The following is a 15,527-nucleotide window of genomic DNA, read 5'->3' as shown; positions in this document are numbered from 1 at the left end:
TCTCCTTCATCAAATTCAGCTTTCAAAAAGGAAGTGAAAATCTGAACTGGATTGGCTTTTCCTTCAGCCCAGTTCAGAATGAACTTCTGCACTGATTTTCCGATGCCAGCGACGCCCTTTGTCAACACAGTTCTGATAGGTCTGTCTTGTCCAGGTTGAAGATATGATGTTGCATTTGATTGGTGTCTTTCGTGTTGATTGTCTCCTTCATGCTGTTTCAACCTTTCTCAGCTCATGTTCATGATTGACCCTTCCACTTCGACCCTCTGTGATGTAGAGCTCTGTGTAGCTCTTATCGAGAAGGGTTTCCTTGTTAAGCTATTCACTGAAACTTCTTCAGGTTGGATTTAACTTTACAATGACATTCCAAGCTCATCTAAATGGCAGAGTAGCAGAAAATAGTTTCAGACATTCAACTGTTAAATAATTTGTCCTCTTATATATTAATTCAGTAATGTTGAATACTGTAATCTAAAGTTTGAAATATCTTACTCTTCTCCAGTGTGTCAGCGAGCTCCTTCTGGTTCATGTTCCTTAGGACGTGCAGTGTGATCTTCAGAGCCCCCTGTCTGGCCCTGCTCCTCATCTTCATCGTCCACCACTTTCTCATCCTCCTTCTGACTCTCAAAGCATTCTGGGAGATCTGGACTCCTCTTGAACCTCTTCAGATTTTCCTCACTAAAGTGATGAGTTTGTTTAAGTGGCTGAGATCGGGGTAAATAATTCTGTTGAAATAAAACTGATTTCAAACTCATAAGATTTTTTAAAATATTTGTATGGAGATCACACATCTCACTGTGAATATGGAGTCCAGGTCTCTTTGATGACTCTGGGCAGACTGACCCCTGGGAATCTCTGGCTCTGATCTCTCCTGTTGGTTTCTGTGGACAAAACATCCTAATAATGATACATGCACTTAGTATAGCGCTTTTCATTAAGTTCTCAAAGCTCTGCTGAGGAAAAAAGGTATATACAATAAAAACAACTACCGGACAACTAGGACAAGCTCAAACCAAGTTTATTCACCCAATGGGTCAGACAGCTGAACAGACAAAGACTTGTTCCCACCAGCACAAGTATATATACCCCCCTTTAGGGGAAAGTCTCCTCCTTCCCTGTAAACATTACATCTTTGTTGCTAGGCAGGAAGTTAAGTGATGCGGGTAATAAACTGTTCATTCTCCCTTAATGTGACCTGACCTCGGCCCCCATTCCTCACTAATCCACAGCTGTCCACCCTTATGAGTGACCTCAGCCATGTGATTGCCTTTTCCCCTCACTCAGTAACCAGGCCCCTGGCTCCTATCCACCCTTATGAATGACCTCAGCCATGTGATTGCCTTTTCCCCTCACTCAGTAACCAGGCCCCTGGCTCCTATCCACCCTTATGAGTGACCTCAGCCACGTGATTGCCTTTTCCCCTCACTCAGTAACCAGGCCTCTGGCTCTTATGCACCCTCCATACAGTCCTCCTACAGATAACCAGTAACTTCTGGTGTTGCAAGTATTTCAAATTACAACCCAACAACTGAAACCAGGCTGTGGCCCTTCTCCTCTCCATAGGATACCGGATGTCAACCCAACAAACTGAAACCAGGCTGTGGCCCTTCTCCTCTCCATAGGATCCGGATGCAACCCAACAACTGAAACCAGGCTGTGGCCCTTCTCCTCTCCATAGGATACCGGATGTTCAACCCAACAACTGAAACCAGGCTGTGGCCCTTCTCCTCTCCATAGGATACCGGATTGTCAACCCAACACACTGAAACCAGGCTGTGGCCCTCTCCTCTCCATAGGATACCGGATGTCAACCCAACAACTGAACCAGGCTGGGGCCCTTCTCCTCTCCATAGGATACCGGATGTCAACCCAACAACTGAAACCAGGCTGTGGCCCTTCTCCTCTCCATAGGATACCGGATGTCTAACAATAACATGTTCAGACAAAAGGTAAACGTTCTGCATTCCCTGCTCTCCCTCAATACCATGAACAAGGATATTTCAAGGTTAGAAGTCAGAACCCATCACCAAGCTACCAATTACCTCACTCTGGAAGAAGTCACATCCAAACGACTTTGAACTATTATCAGATCTAAATATGAGATATCATAGAATATAAATTGCAATAACATATCACTCTGTAGTCAGATGTTAACAGAATGTGCAATAGATCCTTTTAAACACAAAAAGGATGTTTCAAGTGAAAATTAAGCAGGTCTGATCACGAAAAATAAAATTCATTCTTGCCTACTTTACCCATATTTTAACTACTGAAACCACTGCCGAGTCATTAACTACTGAAACCACTGCAGAGTCATTAACTACTGAAAACACACTGCCGAGTCATTAACTACTGAAAACACACTGCCGAGTCATTAACTACTGAAAACACACTGCCGAGTCATCAACTACTGAAAACACACTGCCGAGTCATCAACTACTGAAAACACACTGCCGAGTCATTAACTACTGAAACCACTGCCGAGTCATTAACTACTGAAACCACTGCCGAGTCATTAACTACTGAAAACACACTGCCGAGTCATTAACTACTGAAAACACACTGCCGAGTCATTAACTACTGAAAACACACTGCCGAGTCATTAACTACTGAAAACACACTGCCAAGACTTGAATTTATTGAAAATAACACCAAACTACTGAAGGTTTAGTTGAATTACTAGTTGAGCCTCATGTAGTTCACTACTCCCCAACTCTGATCTTTACTAGTAAATTACAAATTTAATTTATGTGTTACTATAGAGACACAGATGTAGAGGCTCCCGAGTGGTACAGCGGTCTAAGGCACTGCATCACAGTGCTCGAGGCATCACTACAGACCCTGGTTCAATACCGGGTTGTATCACAACTGGCCGTGATCGGGAGTCCCATAGGGCGGCGCACAATTGGCCCAGTGTCGTCCAGGTTAGGGGAGGGTTTGGCTGGGGTAGGCCGTCATTGTAAATAAGAAATTGTTCTTAACTGACTTGCCTGGTTAAATAAAGGTTAAATAATAAATACATCTACTGTATTAGGCACTGCGGACATGCAGTACCAGTCAAAAGGTCGGACACACCCATTCCAATGAGTAAGTGTCCAACCTTTTGACTGGTACTATACATCTCTTCTGATCTGGAATACAGGTGATCAATGTGTTGTTACTACTTCTGGTTCACTGGTCACTGGTCTCTCTTCATGGACAGACAGCTTGGTACAGGGGAGGCTGGTCTCTCTTCATGAACAGACAGCTTGGTACAGGGGAGGCTGGTCTCTCTTCATGAACAGACAGCTGGTAACAGGGAGGCTGTCTCTCTTCATGGACAGACAGCTGGTACAGGGAGGCTGGTCTCTCTTCATGGACAGACAGCTGGGTACAGGGGAGGCTGTCTCTCTTCATGACAGACACTGCGGTACAGGGAGGCTGGTCTCTCTTCATGGACAGACAGCTGGTACAGGGGAGGCTGGTCTCTCTTCATGACAGACAGCTGGGTACAGGCGAGGCTGGTCTCTCTTCATGGACAGACAGCTGGTACAGGGGAGGCTGGTCTCTCTTCATGAACAGACAGCTGGTACAGGGAGCTGTCTCTCTCATGGACAGACGGCTGGGTACAGGGGGACTGGGTCTTCTTCATGGACAGACAGCTGGGTACAGGGAGGCTGGTCTCTCTTCATGACAGACAGCTGGGTACAGGGAAGACTGGTCTCTCTCATGACAGACAGCTGGTACAGGGAAGACTGGTCTCTCCATGGACAGACAGCTGGGTACAGGAAGACTGGTCTCTCTTCATGGACAACAAGCTGGTACAGGAAGACTGGTCTCTCTTCATGGACAGACAGCTGGGTACAGGGAAGACTGGTCTCTCCATGGACAGACAGCTGGGTACAGGGAAGACTGGTCTCTCTTCATGGACAGACAGCTGGGTACAGGGGAGGCTGGTCTCTCCTGATGGAGCCTGACAAACACAGGAAGTGTAACTTCTGTCTAATTAGTTTATTTACAATTTGAGGCATTACACATAGTATCAACAGCAATGAAGAGCTGAATAACCTGATACAATGTTACACAATAAATTGGCAAACACAGTACAAATTGAAAATCTATTTTCTTCAAACCTGTCACAGTGCTGGAGGCATAGCCGCGGGAAGTAGGGGTGCTGGGTGTGCTGCAGCACCCCCTGACAAACCGGAATAAAAAATATATTAATACATTTAAATACAAATCTCACAAAGGTAGTGCTCTGGGCCACAGCAAATTAATCTCTCTCTCCTCAGCCATTTGTGTCGCAAAAGCAAAGTTCAATATTTAAAGTTCACTGAGAACATTTAAAAAGTGACATTCAACTCCCATTGAGCAAAATCATTGGGTTAGTGGAGTAGGTCCATGTCAGCTCAGCAACTTCCCGATTAAAGTCCAGCCAACTTAGATATTGACGTTGTGTTTTTCAGAGTGTGCCTTGAGCAGCCGTATCATTTAGTAACAGTCATCAACGGTTACATTTTCAGCACACATCTTTGCTTTGGTGTCGTTGTCATATTCCCTAAAAATACTTTTAGAGGCTGTGGTCCCCTTCTCACTCACCCACCTGGGTTATTCCACCAAATATTGATTTCTGAACTCGTCCTAAGTTAAAACATTAGCGTTGTTTAAAAATGAATATTAACTTACTTTACTTGCATTATTCGAGGTCTGACAACACCGCATCTTTTTTGTTATTTTAACCAGTTGTCATTTTCTGCAAATAAATGCTCTAAATGACAATATTTTTATGTGAAATTTGGGAGAAATGTTGCTGGTTTATAGAATAAAACAAATACGTTAATTTTATCCAAACACATACCTATAAATAGTAAAACCAGAGAAACTGATAATTTTGCAGTCGTCTCTTAATTTCCTCCAGAGCTGTATATTTATGAAGACTACTCTTCATTGACAAAACAAAATAGAAAACGCGGCATTTCGTGACGTTCATTGCACTGTGTGTCCCTCGGTCCTCTCCGTTCCCTAATTTCAAAATGGCTGCGTCCACGAATGACAGTAAAGGAGCGTCTCTCTCCAAATCCGAGTATCTGAAACGTTATTTATCTGCAGATGGAGACGCCAAGAAGTCAAAGGAGAAGAAGGCTAAAAAGAAATGCATTAAAGTTACAGGAAAGGGGTGAGTAGGTGTGAAAATACCGGGGGAATATGGAGTTAAACAGTCAGGCAGATAGCTAACGTTAGCTACATAGTTACGTTAGCCTGCTAGCCCTACTACACTGTGATAACGTTAGCTGGCTAGCATAGCTAGCATAACAAACTTAGCTGGTCGATGTTTCGCTGTAGTTTCTGACCTCTGTTGGCGAACTCCAGTAACTAGTTAACTTGTTGTTATTTGGCAGTAATTTCTAACCGCTCTGTTACTCGGTCTGAGCAGGATGAAGATAGTAGATGACGATGTGGATTGGAAACAGATGACCGGCGAGAAGGGGAACGAAGAGGAAGAGGAGGAGGAAGAAGAGGAGGCGCCAGTGGTAAATAATGCTACATAACTAGCTAACTTTACTGTCACTTTGTTTTCAGTCGGGGTGACCTTTACCAAAGACATCACTTTAGAGTGGCTAGCTAGACCTCTGATCCACTCACCTGTGTCTCTCGCTCTGTATTGTGTGTCAGGTTGCTGAGATGGTAGACGACCGTCCAGATGAGATCAAACGCCTGGAAGCCTTCAGGACCAGCAACAAATGGAGAGTGATGGGAGGTGAGCCAGACTGCAGCAGAGGTGCACTCAGGTGTTGTCTGCTGCATGGTGTGTGTCCTAATATATATATTCTCTCTGCTCAGCTGATGAAGAGGTCCCAGAGGAGGAGGAGGAGGAACAGAGAGTTCGACACGATTCGCCAGAGCCCCTGTCGATCAAAAAGACGCGACATGATTCGCCAGAGCCCCTGGCACTCAGAAAGCAGCGTCATGATTCGCCGGACGTCTCTCCGCCTAGGAGGATTGGACATGAATCCCCCGATGCGTCTCTTCGTAGACTGAAGCCTAGCGTTCCTCCCTCATCATCATCCCAACCCCCCCACAGGACACACAGCAGAGGTGAGACCTGCCCCCTAACCTCTGACCCTGAAATCAGTGTTCTTATTGGACAAGTTCAGAGGTGTATTCACTTGGAACCAAACTGAGAAGGACCAACCTCAATTTGTCCAATAGAAACACATTTGTTGCAGAATTTTTTTTCTCTGTTTGAAGTAAACAGTTTCTGTTGCAAAACGTTTTGCTACAGTTTGCGACCAATGAATACAGTCCATGTTAACATCCATTCAAAGACAAATCTCTCTATATAACCCTGGGGTGTATTCATTTAGTACCAGTTTTGCAACGGAAGCCGTTTACTCCAAATGGAAATTGTTTTCTGATTTAAAAAAAGTTTTATAATGGACAAATTGTGGTGTGTCCCTCCCTGTTTCATTCTGTTTGGTTCTGTTGGTTCCTAATTAATACTCCCCTACTCTACAGGGTTGGTTGTAGTTCACCATACTCCCCTACTCTACAGGGCTGTAGTTCACCATACTCCCCTACTCTACAGGGGTTGTAGTTCACCATACTCCCCTACTCTACAGGGTTGGCTGTAAGTTCACCCATACTCTCCTACTACTACTGGCCTGTAGTTCACCATACTCCCCTAAATTACAGGGTGTGCTGTAGTTCACCATACTCCCTACTCTACAGGGTTGTAGCTTCACCATTACTCCCCTACTCTACAGGGCTGTAGTTCACCATACTCCCCTACTCTACAGGGTGGTTGTTGTATTCACCATACTCCCCTACTCTACGGGCTGTAGTTCACCATACTCCCCTACTCTACAGGGTGTAGTTCACCATAACTCCCCTACCTTCTACAGGCTGTAGTTCACCATTACTCCCCCTAACTCTAAGGCTGTAGTTCACCATTACTCCCCTATCTACAGGGTTGTAGTCACCATACTCCCCACAGTGTTGTAGTTCACCATACTCCCCTACAGGGTTGTAGTTCACCATACTCCCCTACTCTACAGGGTTGCTGTAGTTTCACCATACTCCCCTACAGCGGTTGTACTTCACCATACTCCCCTACCTCTACAGGTTGGCTGTATAGTTCACCATACTCCCCCTACTCTACAGGGCTGTAGCACCATACTCCCGTACAGGGTTGTAGTTCACCATACTCCCCTACACGGTTGTAGTTCACCATACTCCCCTACTCTACAGGGTTGTAGTTCACCATACTCCCCTACTCTACAGGTTGGTTGTAGTTCACCATACTCCCCTACTCTACAGGGTTGTTTAGTTCACCATACTCCCTACTCTACAGGGCTGTAGTTCACCATACTCCCCTACTCTACAGGGTTGTAGTTCACCATACTCCCCTACTCTACAGGGTTGTAGTTCACCATACTCCCCTACTCTACAGGCTGTAGTTCACCATACTCCCCTACTCTACAGGGTTGTAGTTCACCATACTCCCCTACTCTACAGGGTTGTAGTTCACCATACTCCCCTACTCTACAGGGTGTAGTTCACCATACTCCCCCTACTCTACAGGCTGTAGTTCACCATACTCCCCTACTCTAACAGGGTTGGCTGTAGTTCACCATACTCCCCTACTCTACAGGTTGGCTGTAGTTCACCATACTCCCCTACTCTACAGGTTGGTTGTAGTTCACCATACTCCCCTACTCTAACAGGTTGTATCACCAGTACTCCCCTACTCTACAGGGCTGTAGTTCACCATACTCCCCTACTCTACAGGCTGTAGTCACCATACTCCCCTACTCTACAGGCGTTGAGCTGTAGTTCACCATACTCCCTACTCTACAGGGTTGCGTAGTTCACCATACTCCCCTACTCTACAGGGTGGCTGTAGTTCACCATACTCCCCTACTCTACAGGTGGTTGTAGTTCACCATACTCCCCTACTTCTTACAGGGCTGGTTGTAGTTCACCATACTCCCCTACTCTACAGGGCTGTAGTCACCATACTCCCCTACTCTACAGGGCTGTAGTTCACCATACTCCCCTACTCTACAGGCGTTGTTGTTCAGCCATACTCCCCTACTCTTACAGGGTTAGGATTGTAGTTCACCATACTCCCCTACTCTACAGGTTGTAGTTCACCATACTCCCCTACTCTACAGGGTTGTAGTTCACCATACTCCCCTACTCTACACGGTGTAGGTTCACCATACTCCCCTACATCTACAGGGTGTTAGTTCACTCATACTCCCCTACTCTACGGAGTGGTGTATTCACATACTCCCCACTCTACAGCGATTGTAGTTCCCATACTCCCCTATCTACACGGGTTGCTGTGAGTTCCAAACCATACTTCTCCACTCTACAGGGCTGTAGTAACCCCCTTTCACGGTGGCGTATCAAACTCCCCTAATTCTACAGGGTTGTGCACATACTCCTATTACGGTTAGTTCAATTTCCTAGTAGCTTAGTTCCATTATCCCCCTACTCTACAGGTTGTAGTTCACCATACTCCCTTACTCTACCGGTGGTGTAGTTTCACCATACGCCCCTACTTACAGGGCTTGTAGTTTCCACCTACTCCCCTACTCTACAGGGTTGTTAGTTCACCATACTCCCTACTCTAAGGGCTGTAGTTCACCTACTTTCTCCCCTACTCTACAGGGTGCGTGTAGTTCACAGTACTCCCTACTCTGACAGCGTTGGTGTTAGTTCACCTATCCCTACGTCCCACAGTGGTTGTGTCACCAACTCCTTACAGGGCGTAGCTCACCATACTCCCCTACTCTACAAGGTGTTAGATTCACCACTACTCCCCTACTCTACAGGGCTGTAGTTCACCATAACTCCCCTACTCTACAGGGTTGGTTGTAGTTCACCATACTCCCCTACTCTACAGGGTTGGTTGTAGTTCACCATACTCCCCTACTCTACAGGGTTGTAGTTCACCATACTCCCCTACTCTACAAGGTTGTAGTTCACCATACTCCCCTACTCTACAGGGCTGTAGTTCACCACGTTCCTGGTTAAGTTCTGAAGTCATTTTATATATGTTTTTCTTCAGATTCATCTCCGTCCAGGAGGCGGGCTCAGCACGGGCCCGGCTCAGACTCAGACCAATCACCTCCAAGGAAAAGGACACAGATGGGAGGGGCCTCTGATTCTGACCAATCACCGCCCAGGAGAAGGCGAAAGGGAGGGCAGAACTGTGATTCTGACCAATCGCCCCCCAGGAGGCGACCCCGTGGTGGGAGGGGCTCAGACTCTGACCTCTCCCCCCCTCGCAGGCCTGACCAATCACAGGTGAGCATGTGGAGCTGAAGGGACGAGGCACAGAAATTCAAGTTTTGGGCCACGTTCAGTTGACATATGTTGTGGAATGTTGCAGATAGAAATGTCATGAATAGAGCCGACATGAATGCCTTATTCTACATGTCCGAGAGGCATATTTCTATCTGAACGTCCCGAAACAATGCGTTCTGCTGAACACGCCCCTGTAGCTAGGTAAGAGAAGTTTTGTGGAAGCTTTGCCTATTCTAACGTGCGTGTGTGCGTGTGCGTGTGTGTGTGTGTGTGTGTGTGTGTGTGTGTGTAGTCTCGGAGCATGCTGTCAGGAGGCGCAGCAGGACTGGTATCCGTGGAGGTTCTAAGAAGAGAACAGGAGGAGAACCGACGCAGAGAGAAGATCAACCAGCCGCTAGAAGGTACTACTCACACACTACACACACTACTCACACACTACTCACACACTACACACACTGTATGTTACTATAGTACACTACACACACACTACACACACACTACACACACACTACACACTACTCACACACTACACACACTACACACTACTCACACACTACACACACTGTATGTTACTATAGTACACTACACACACACTACTCACACACTACACACACACCCTCCCACTGTATGTTACTATAGTACACCACACACACACACTGTATGTTACTATAGTACACCTACTCCATTCACTAGGTAGTGTTAGCTAGCGCTAGTCTGCTGTACCTACTCCATTCACTAGGTAGTGTTAGCTAGCGCTAGTCTGCGTCTACCACTACACCTCACTAAGTAGTGTTACTCTAGCGCTAGTCTGCTGTACCTACTCCATTCACTAGGTCAGATGTAGCTAGCGCTAGTCTGCTGTACCTACTCCACTCACTAGGTATGTAGCTAGCGCTAGTCTGCTGTACCTACCTCCATTTTCCCAAACTAGGTAGTGTTAGCTAGCGCTAGTCTGCTGTACCTACTCCACTCACTACGTAGTGTTAGCTAGCGCTAGTCTGCTCTACCTACTCCACTCACTAGGTAGTGTTAGCTAGCGCTAGTCTGCTCTCACCTACTCCATCCACTAGTAGTGTTAGCTAGCCTAGTCTGCTCTACCTTCTCCACTCACTAGTAGTGTTAGCTAGCGCTAGTCTGCTCTACCTACTCCACTCACTAGGTAGTGTTAGCTAGTGCTAGTCTGCTGTACCTACTCCACTCACTAGGTAGTGTTAGCTAGCGCTAGTCTGCTCTACCTACTCCATCCACTAGGTAGTGTTAGCTAGCGCTAGTCTGCTCTACCTTCTCCACTCACTAGGTAGTGTTAGCTAGCGCTAGTCCTGCTCTACCTACTCCACTCACTAGGTTAGTGTTAGCTAGTCTAGTCTGCTGTACCTACTCCACTCACTAGGTAGTTTAGCTAGCGCTAGTCTGCTCTACCTACTCCATCCACTAGGTAGTGTTAGCTACGCTAGTCTCGTGACCTACTCCATTCACTAGGTAGTGTAGCTAGCGCTAACCTGCTGTACCTACTTCCACTCACTAGAGTAGTGTTAGCTACGCTAGTCTGCTGTACCTCCTCACTCACTAGGTAGTGTTAGCTAGCGCTAGTCTGCTGTACGTACCACTCCACTAGGTAGTGTTAGCTAGCGCTAGTCTGCTGTACCTACACCACTCACTAGGTAGTGTTAGCTAGCGCTAGTCTGCTCTACCTACTCCATTCACTAGGTAGTGTTAGCTAGCGCTAGTCTGCTGTACCTACACCACTCACTAGGTAGTGTTAGCTAGCGCTAGTCTGCTTTACCTACTCCATTCACTAGGTATGTTAGCTACGCGAGTCTCTGTACCTACACCACTCACTAGGTAGTGTTAGCTAGCGCTAGTCTGCTCTACCTACACCATCACTAGGTAGTGTTAGCTAGCGCTAGTTCTGCTACCTTCTCCACTCACTAGGTAGTGTTAGCTAGCGCTATCTGCTGTACCTACTCACTCACTAGGTAGTGTTAGCTAGCGCAGTCTGCTCTACCTACTCCACTCACTAGTAGTTTAGCTAGCGCTAGTCGCTCTACCTACTCCACTCACTAGTAGTGTTAGCTAGCGCTAGTCTGCTCTACCTACTCCACTCACTAGGTAGTGTTAGCTAGCGTAGTCTGCTCTACCTACTCCCACTCACTAGTAGTGTTAGCTAGCGCTTAGTCTGCTGTACCTACCCACTCACTAGTAGTGTTCTAGCGTAGTCTGCCTGTACCTACTCCACTCACTAGGTAGTGTTAGCTAGCGCTAGTCTGCTGTACCTACTCCACTCACTAGGTGGTGTAGCTAGCGCTAGTCTGCTGTACCTACTCCACTCACTAGGTAGTGTTAGCTAGCGCTAGTCTGCCCTACCTTACTCCACTCACTAGGTAGTGTTAGCTAGCGCTAGTCTGCTGTTCCTACTCACTCACAGTAGTGTTAGCTAGCGCTAGTCTGCTGACCTCTCCACTCACTAGGTAGTGTTAGCTAGCGCTAGTCTGCTCTACCTACTCCACTCACTAGGTAGTGTTAGCTAGCGCTAGTCTGCTGTACCTACTCCACTCACTAGGTAGTGTAGCTAGCGCTAGTCTGGCTCTACCTACTCCACTCACTAGGTAGTGTTAGCTAGCGCTAGTCGCTCTACCTACTCCATCACTAGTAGTTAGCTAGCGCTAGTTCTGCTCTACCTTCTCCACTCACTAGGTAGTGTTAGCTAGCGCTAGTCTGCCTCTACCTACTCCACTCACTAGGTAGTGTTAGCTAGCGCTAGTCTGCCTACCACTCCACTCACTAGGTAGTGTTAGCTAGCCTAGTTCTGCTCTACCTACTCCATTCACTAGTAGTGTAGCTAGCGCTAGTCTGCTACCTACACCACTCACTAGGTAGTGTTAGCTAGCGCTAGTCTGCTGTTCCTACTCCACTCACTAGGTAGTGTTAGCTAGCGCTAGTCTGCTGTACCTACTCCACTCACTAGGTAGTTGTAGCTAGCGTAGTCTGCTGTTCCACTCCACTCACTAGGTAGTGTTAGCTAGCGCTAGTCTGCTGACCTACTCCATTCACTAGTAGTGTAGCTAGCCTAGTCTGCTGTACGACGTCCACTCACTAGTAGTGTTAGCTAGCGCTAGTCTGCTTGTACCTACTTCCACTCACTAGGTAGTGTTAGCTAGCGCTAGGCTGCTGTACCTACTCCACTCACTAGGTGGTTAGCTAGCGCTAGTCTGCTGTACTACACCACTCACTAGGTAGTGTTAGCTAGCGCTAGTCTGCTGTACCTACTCACTCACTAGGTAGTGTTAGCTAACGCTAAGTCTGCTGTACCTACTCCATTCCACTAGGTAGTGTTAGCTAGCGCTAGTCTGCTCACCTACTCCACTTCACTAGGTAGTGTTAGCTAGCGCTAGTCTGCTCTACCTACTCCACTCACTAGTAGGTTAGCTAGCGCTAGTCATGCTGTACCTACTCCACTCACTAGTAGTTTACAGCGCTAGTCTGCTGTACCTACTCCACTCACTAGTAGTGTTAGCTAGCGCTAGTCTGCTGTACCTACTCCATTCACGAGGTAGTGTAGTAGCGCTAGTCTGCTCTACCTACTCCACTCACTAGGAGTGTTTAGCTAGCGCTAGTCTGCTCTACCTACTCCATCCACTAGGTAGTGTTAGCTAGCGCTAGTCTGCTCTACCTACTCCACTCACTAGGTAGTTAGCTAGCGCTAGTCTGCTCTACCTACTCATCCACTAGTAGTGTTAGCTAGCGCTAGTCTGCCTACCTACTCCACTCCACAGAGTGTAGCTGCGCTATCTGCTTACCTACTCCATCCACTAGTAGTGTTAGCTACGCTAGTCTGCCTCTAACCTACTCCATCCACTAGGTAGTGTAGCTAGCGCTAGTCTGCTTTACTACTCCATCACTAGTAGTTGTTAGCTAGCGCTAGTCTGCTGTACCTACTCCACTCACTAGGTAGTGTTAGCTAGCGCTAGTCTGCTGTACCTACTCCACTCACTAGATGTAATACTATGTGCTATATTATACCAATCTATCTGTGTTTTGTCTCCTGCAGATGCGTCTCGTAATGCGGAGACTGTGTTCAGAGATAAGAGTGGGAAGCGGAGAGACATCGAGACGGAGAGAGAGGAGCAGAGGAGGATGGCAGGAGAGAAGGCAGAGAAAGACCTTAAATATGCTCAGTGGGGGAAAGGGTGAGAGAGACTGTGTGTGTAGATATGTATAGTATGAGTGTATATTTATCTTGACTTTTCTACATTGTAGAATAATACTGGAGACATCAAAACTATGAAATAACACATATGGAATCATGTAGTAACCAACAAAGTGTTAAACAAATCAACATATATTTTATATTTGAGATTCTTCAAAGTAGCCACCCTTTGCCTTGATGACAGCTTTGCACACTCTTGCAATCTCACACCATGGATTAAACAAGTGACATCAATAAGGGATCATAGCTTTCATCTGGTCAGTCTGTCTTATGTCATCTACGTGTGTGTGTGTGTGTGTAGTGTGGCCCAGGGCCAGATGCAGCAGCAGAATGTTGAGGACGCGTTGAGGGAATCCCAGAAGCCTCTAGCACGTTCCTGTAATGACCAGGACCTGGACAGGATGTTGAGAGAGCAGGAGAGAGAGGGAGACCCCATGTTGGCCATGATGAGACGCAAAAAGGACCGAGACAACAAACTACGAGGACTCAAAGGTGTGTGTGGGGGGGGGTTATTGTGGCTCTAGGGCCACATCAGGATTTCAACGTTCAGCAAAAGGCCGCATCGATTCATTTTGGCGACAGCTTCTTCTTCTTTTTCTCGACAAAATCAATTTGTAGGCCAGAAAAACAGCAGTTATTTGACAATCTATATAGTAGGTTAAAGGATGTTGTGTTTTTTGTTTCTGTCTGGTGTGTGAAGGGTTAACATGAAACAAATGCTCAGATTCTACTTGTGATGTAACACAGGTTTCCAACCCTCCTCGGCCAATCACAATGAATCTCTCTGACACTTCCTGTTGTTGTTTACAGAGAAGCCTCGCTACAAAGGCCCGGCTCCGCCCCCAAACCGCTTCGACATTCCACCAGGCTACCGTTGGGACGGAGTGGACAGGTACACCTCTCACCCGCTGTGTGTGTGTGTTGGGGGGGGGGTTGTTTGTGTGTGTGTGTGTTGGGGAGGGGCTCGACATTCCACCAAGGCTACCGTTGGACACGGAGTGACAGCTACACCTCTCAACCCCTGTGTGTGTGTGTGTGGGGGGTCTGTTGTTGGAGGGTTTGTTTGGCGGTTGTTGGGGGGGTTGTGTTGTTGTGAGGGGGTGTTTGTGTGTGTGTGTGTGAGGGTGGTGGGTGTGTTTTGGGGGTGTTGTGTGTGTGTTGGGGGGTTGTTTGTGTTGGGGGGTTGTTTGGGTGTGTTGGGAGGTTGTGTGTGTGGGAGGGGGTTGTGTGTTGTGTGTTGGGGGGGGGGGGTTTGTTGTGTTGGAGGGGGTTGTTTGTTGTGTGTGTGATGGGGGGTTGTGTGTGTATAGCGCCACGTTGATATATAATTAGAATTAATATAATTATCATTAAAATTAACATAAATTAGAATACATATATATAATTAACAGTAGCATTATAATATATAATTACTCTTGTTTTTCTTGCTCGCCCATATCATATGTATCTGTAAATAAGTGTGTGTGTGTGTTGTGGGTTGTGTTTCAGTCGAATGGTTTGAACAGAAGCGTTACACCAGAATGGCTGATAAGAAGGCTGTGCAGGAGATGGCCTACAAGTGGAGCGGTAGAGGAATGAGAGGAGAAATGAGACAGAGGCCCTGCTCTGACTGATCTGGCTGGCTGGCTGGCTTAAAGAGACCATCTACACCATCAAACTGCTTCAAACAAACCACGCAGGCTCTACTGACATGTGTTAAGGAAGTCAACGTGTGTCCTGTTTTTTTCTGCTTTATTAAACACTGTTTCGACTCATGATTCCAGATTTCTGTTGTTACGGCAGCTCCGTGATGTGATGACCAGCAGCACCGCAGATATAAGATGAGCCCTCAGTAGGTACAGTCCTAACCATAGGTATCAGATGGCTACACAGGTCAAGACCTACCCAGTCGTATAGATGCCTGACAGTAGAGCTCAGCAGAGCCACCCATCGAGTTCAGATGCCAATAAGTCAAATGACCCTTACCCAGTCAGAGCTAATGGCTACCTCAGCTCAAATACTACCCAGTAGATCTAAGATGAGCCCT

The 15,527-nt window shown here is 46.8% G+C and overlaps 1 protein-coding gene across 1 annotated transcript; it reads left to right on the top strand.

Annotated features, from left to right (window-relative positions):
- The first annotated feature begins 4,991 nt into the window (after positions 1-4,991).
- On the top strand, positions 4,992-15,114 carry bud13 (BUD13 homolog). The gene is made up of 10 exons (XM_070441323.1): positions 4,992-5,155; positions 5,414-5,510; positions 5,653-5,737; positions 5,821-6,075; positions 9,056-9,294; positions 9,587-9,695; positions 13,343-13,481; positions 13,803-13,993; positions 14,312-14,413; positions 14,990-15,114. Exons 1-10 carry the CDS (start codon positions 5,013-5,015, stop codon positions 15,112-15,114), a joined length of 1,485 nt encoding a protein of 494 aa, XP_070297424.1. The 5' UTR covers positions 4,992-5,012.
- Positions 15,115-15,527: the final 413 nt, after the last annotated feature.

Source organism: Salvelinus sp. IW2-2015, unplaced genomic scaffold, assembly GCF_002910315.2.
Source record: "Salvelinus sp. IW2-2015 unplaced genomic scaffold, ASM291031v2 Un_scaffold3760, whole genome shotgun sequence".
Classification (NCBI taxonomy): Eukaryota; Metazoa; Chordata; class Actinopteri; order Salmoniformes; family Salmonidae; genus Salvelinus; species Salvelinus sp. IW2-2015.
Note: the sequence above shows the minus strand (reverse complement) of the source record. Positions and strands in the feature narration are given on the sequence as shown.

What these genes read in the sequence shown, in the direction of transcription:
- bud13 (XM_070441323.1), top strand. Translation starts at nt 5,013, where the DNA reads ATGGCTGCGTCCACGAATGACAGTAAAGGAGCGTCTCTCTCCAAATCC. An exon ending in CAAATGGAGAGTGATGGGAG is followed by an intron (nt 5,738 to 5,820) that starts GTGAGCCAGACT and finishes CTCTCTGCTCAG; the next exon opens with CTGATGAAGAGGTCCCAGAG. An exon ending in CAAACTACGAGGACTCAAAG is followed by an intron (nt 13,994 to 14,311) that starts GTGTGTGTGGGG and finishes TGTTGTTTACAG; the next exon opens with AGAAGCCTCGCTACAAAGGC.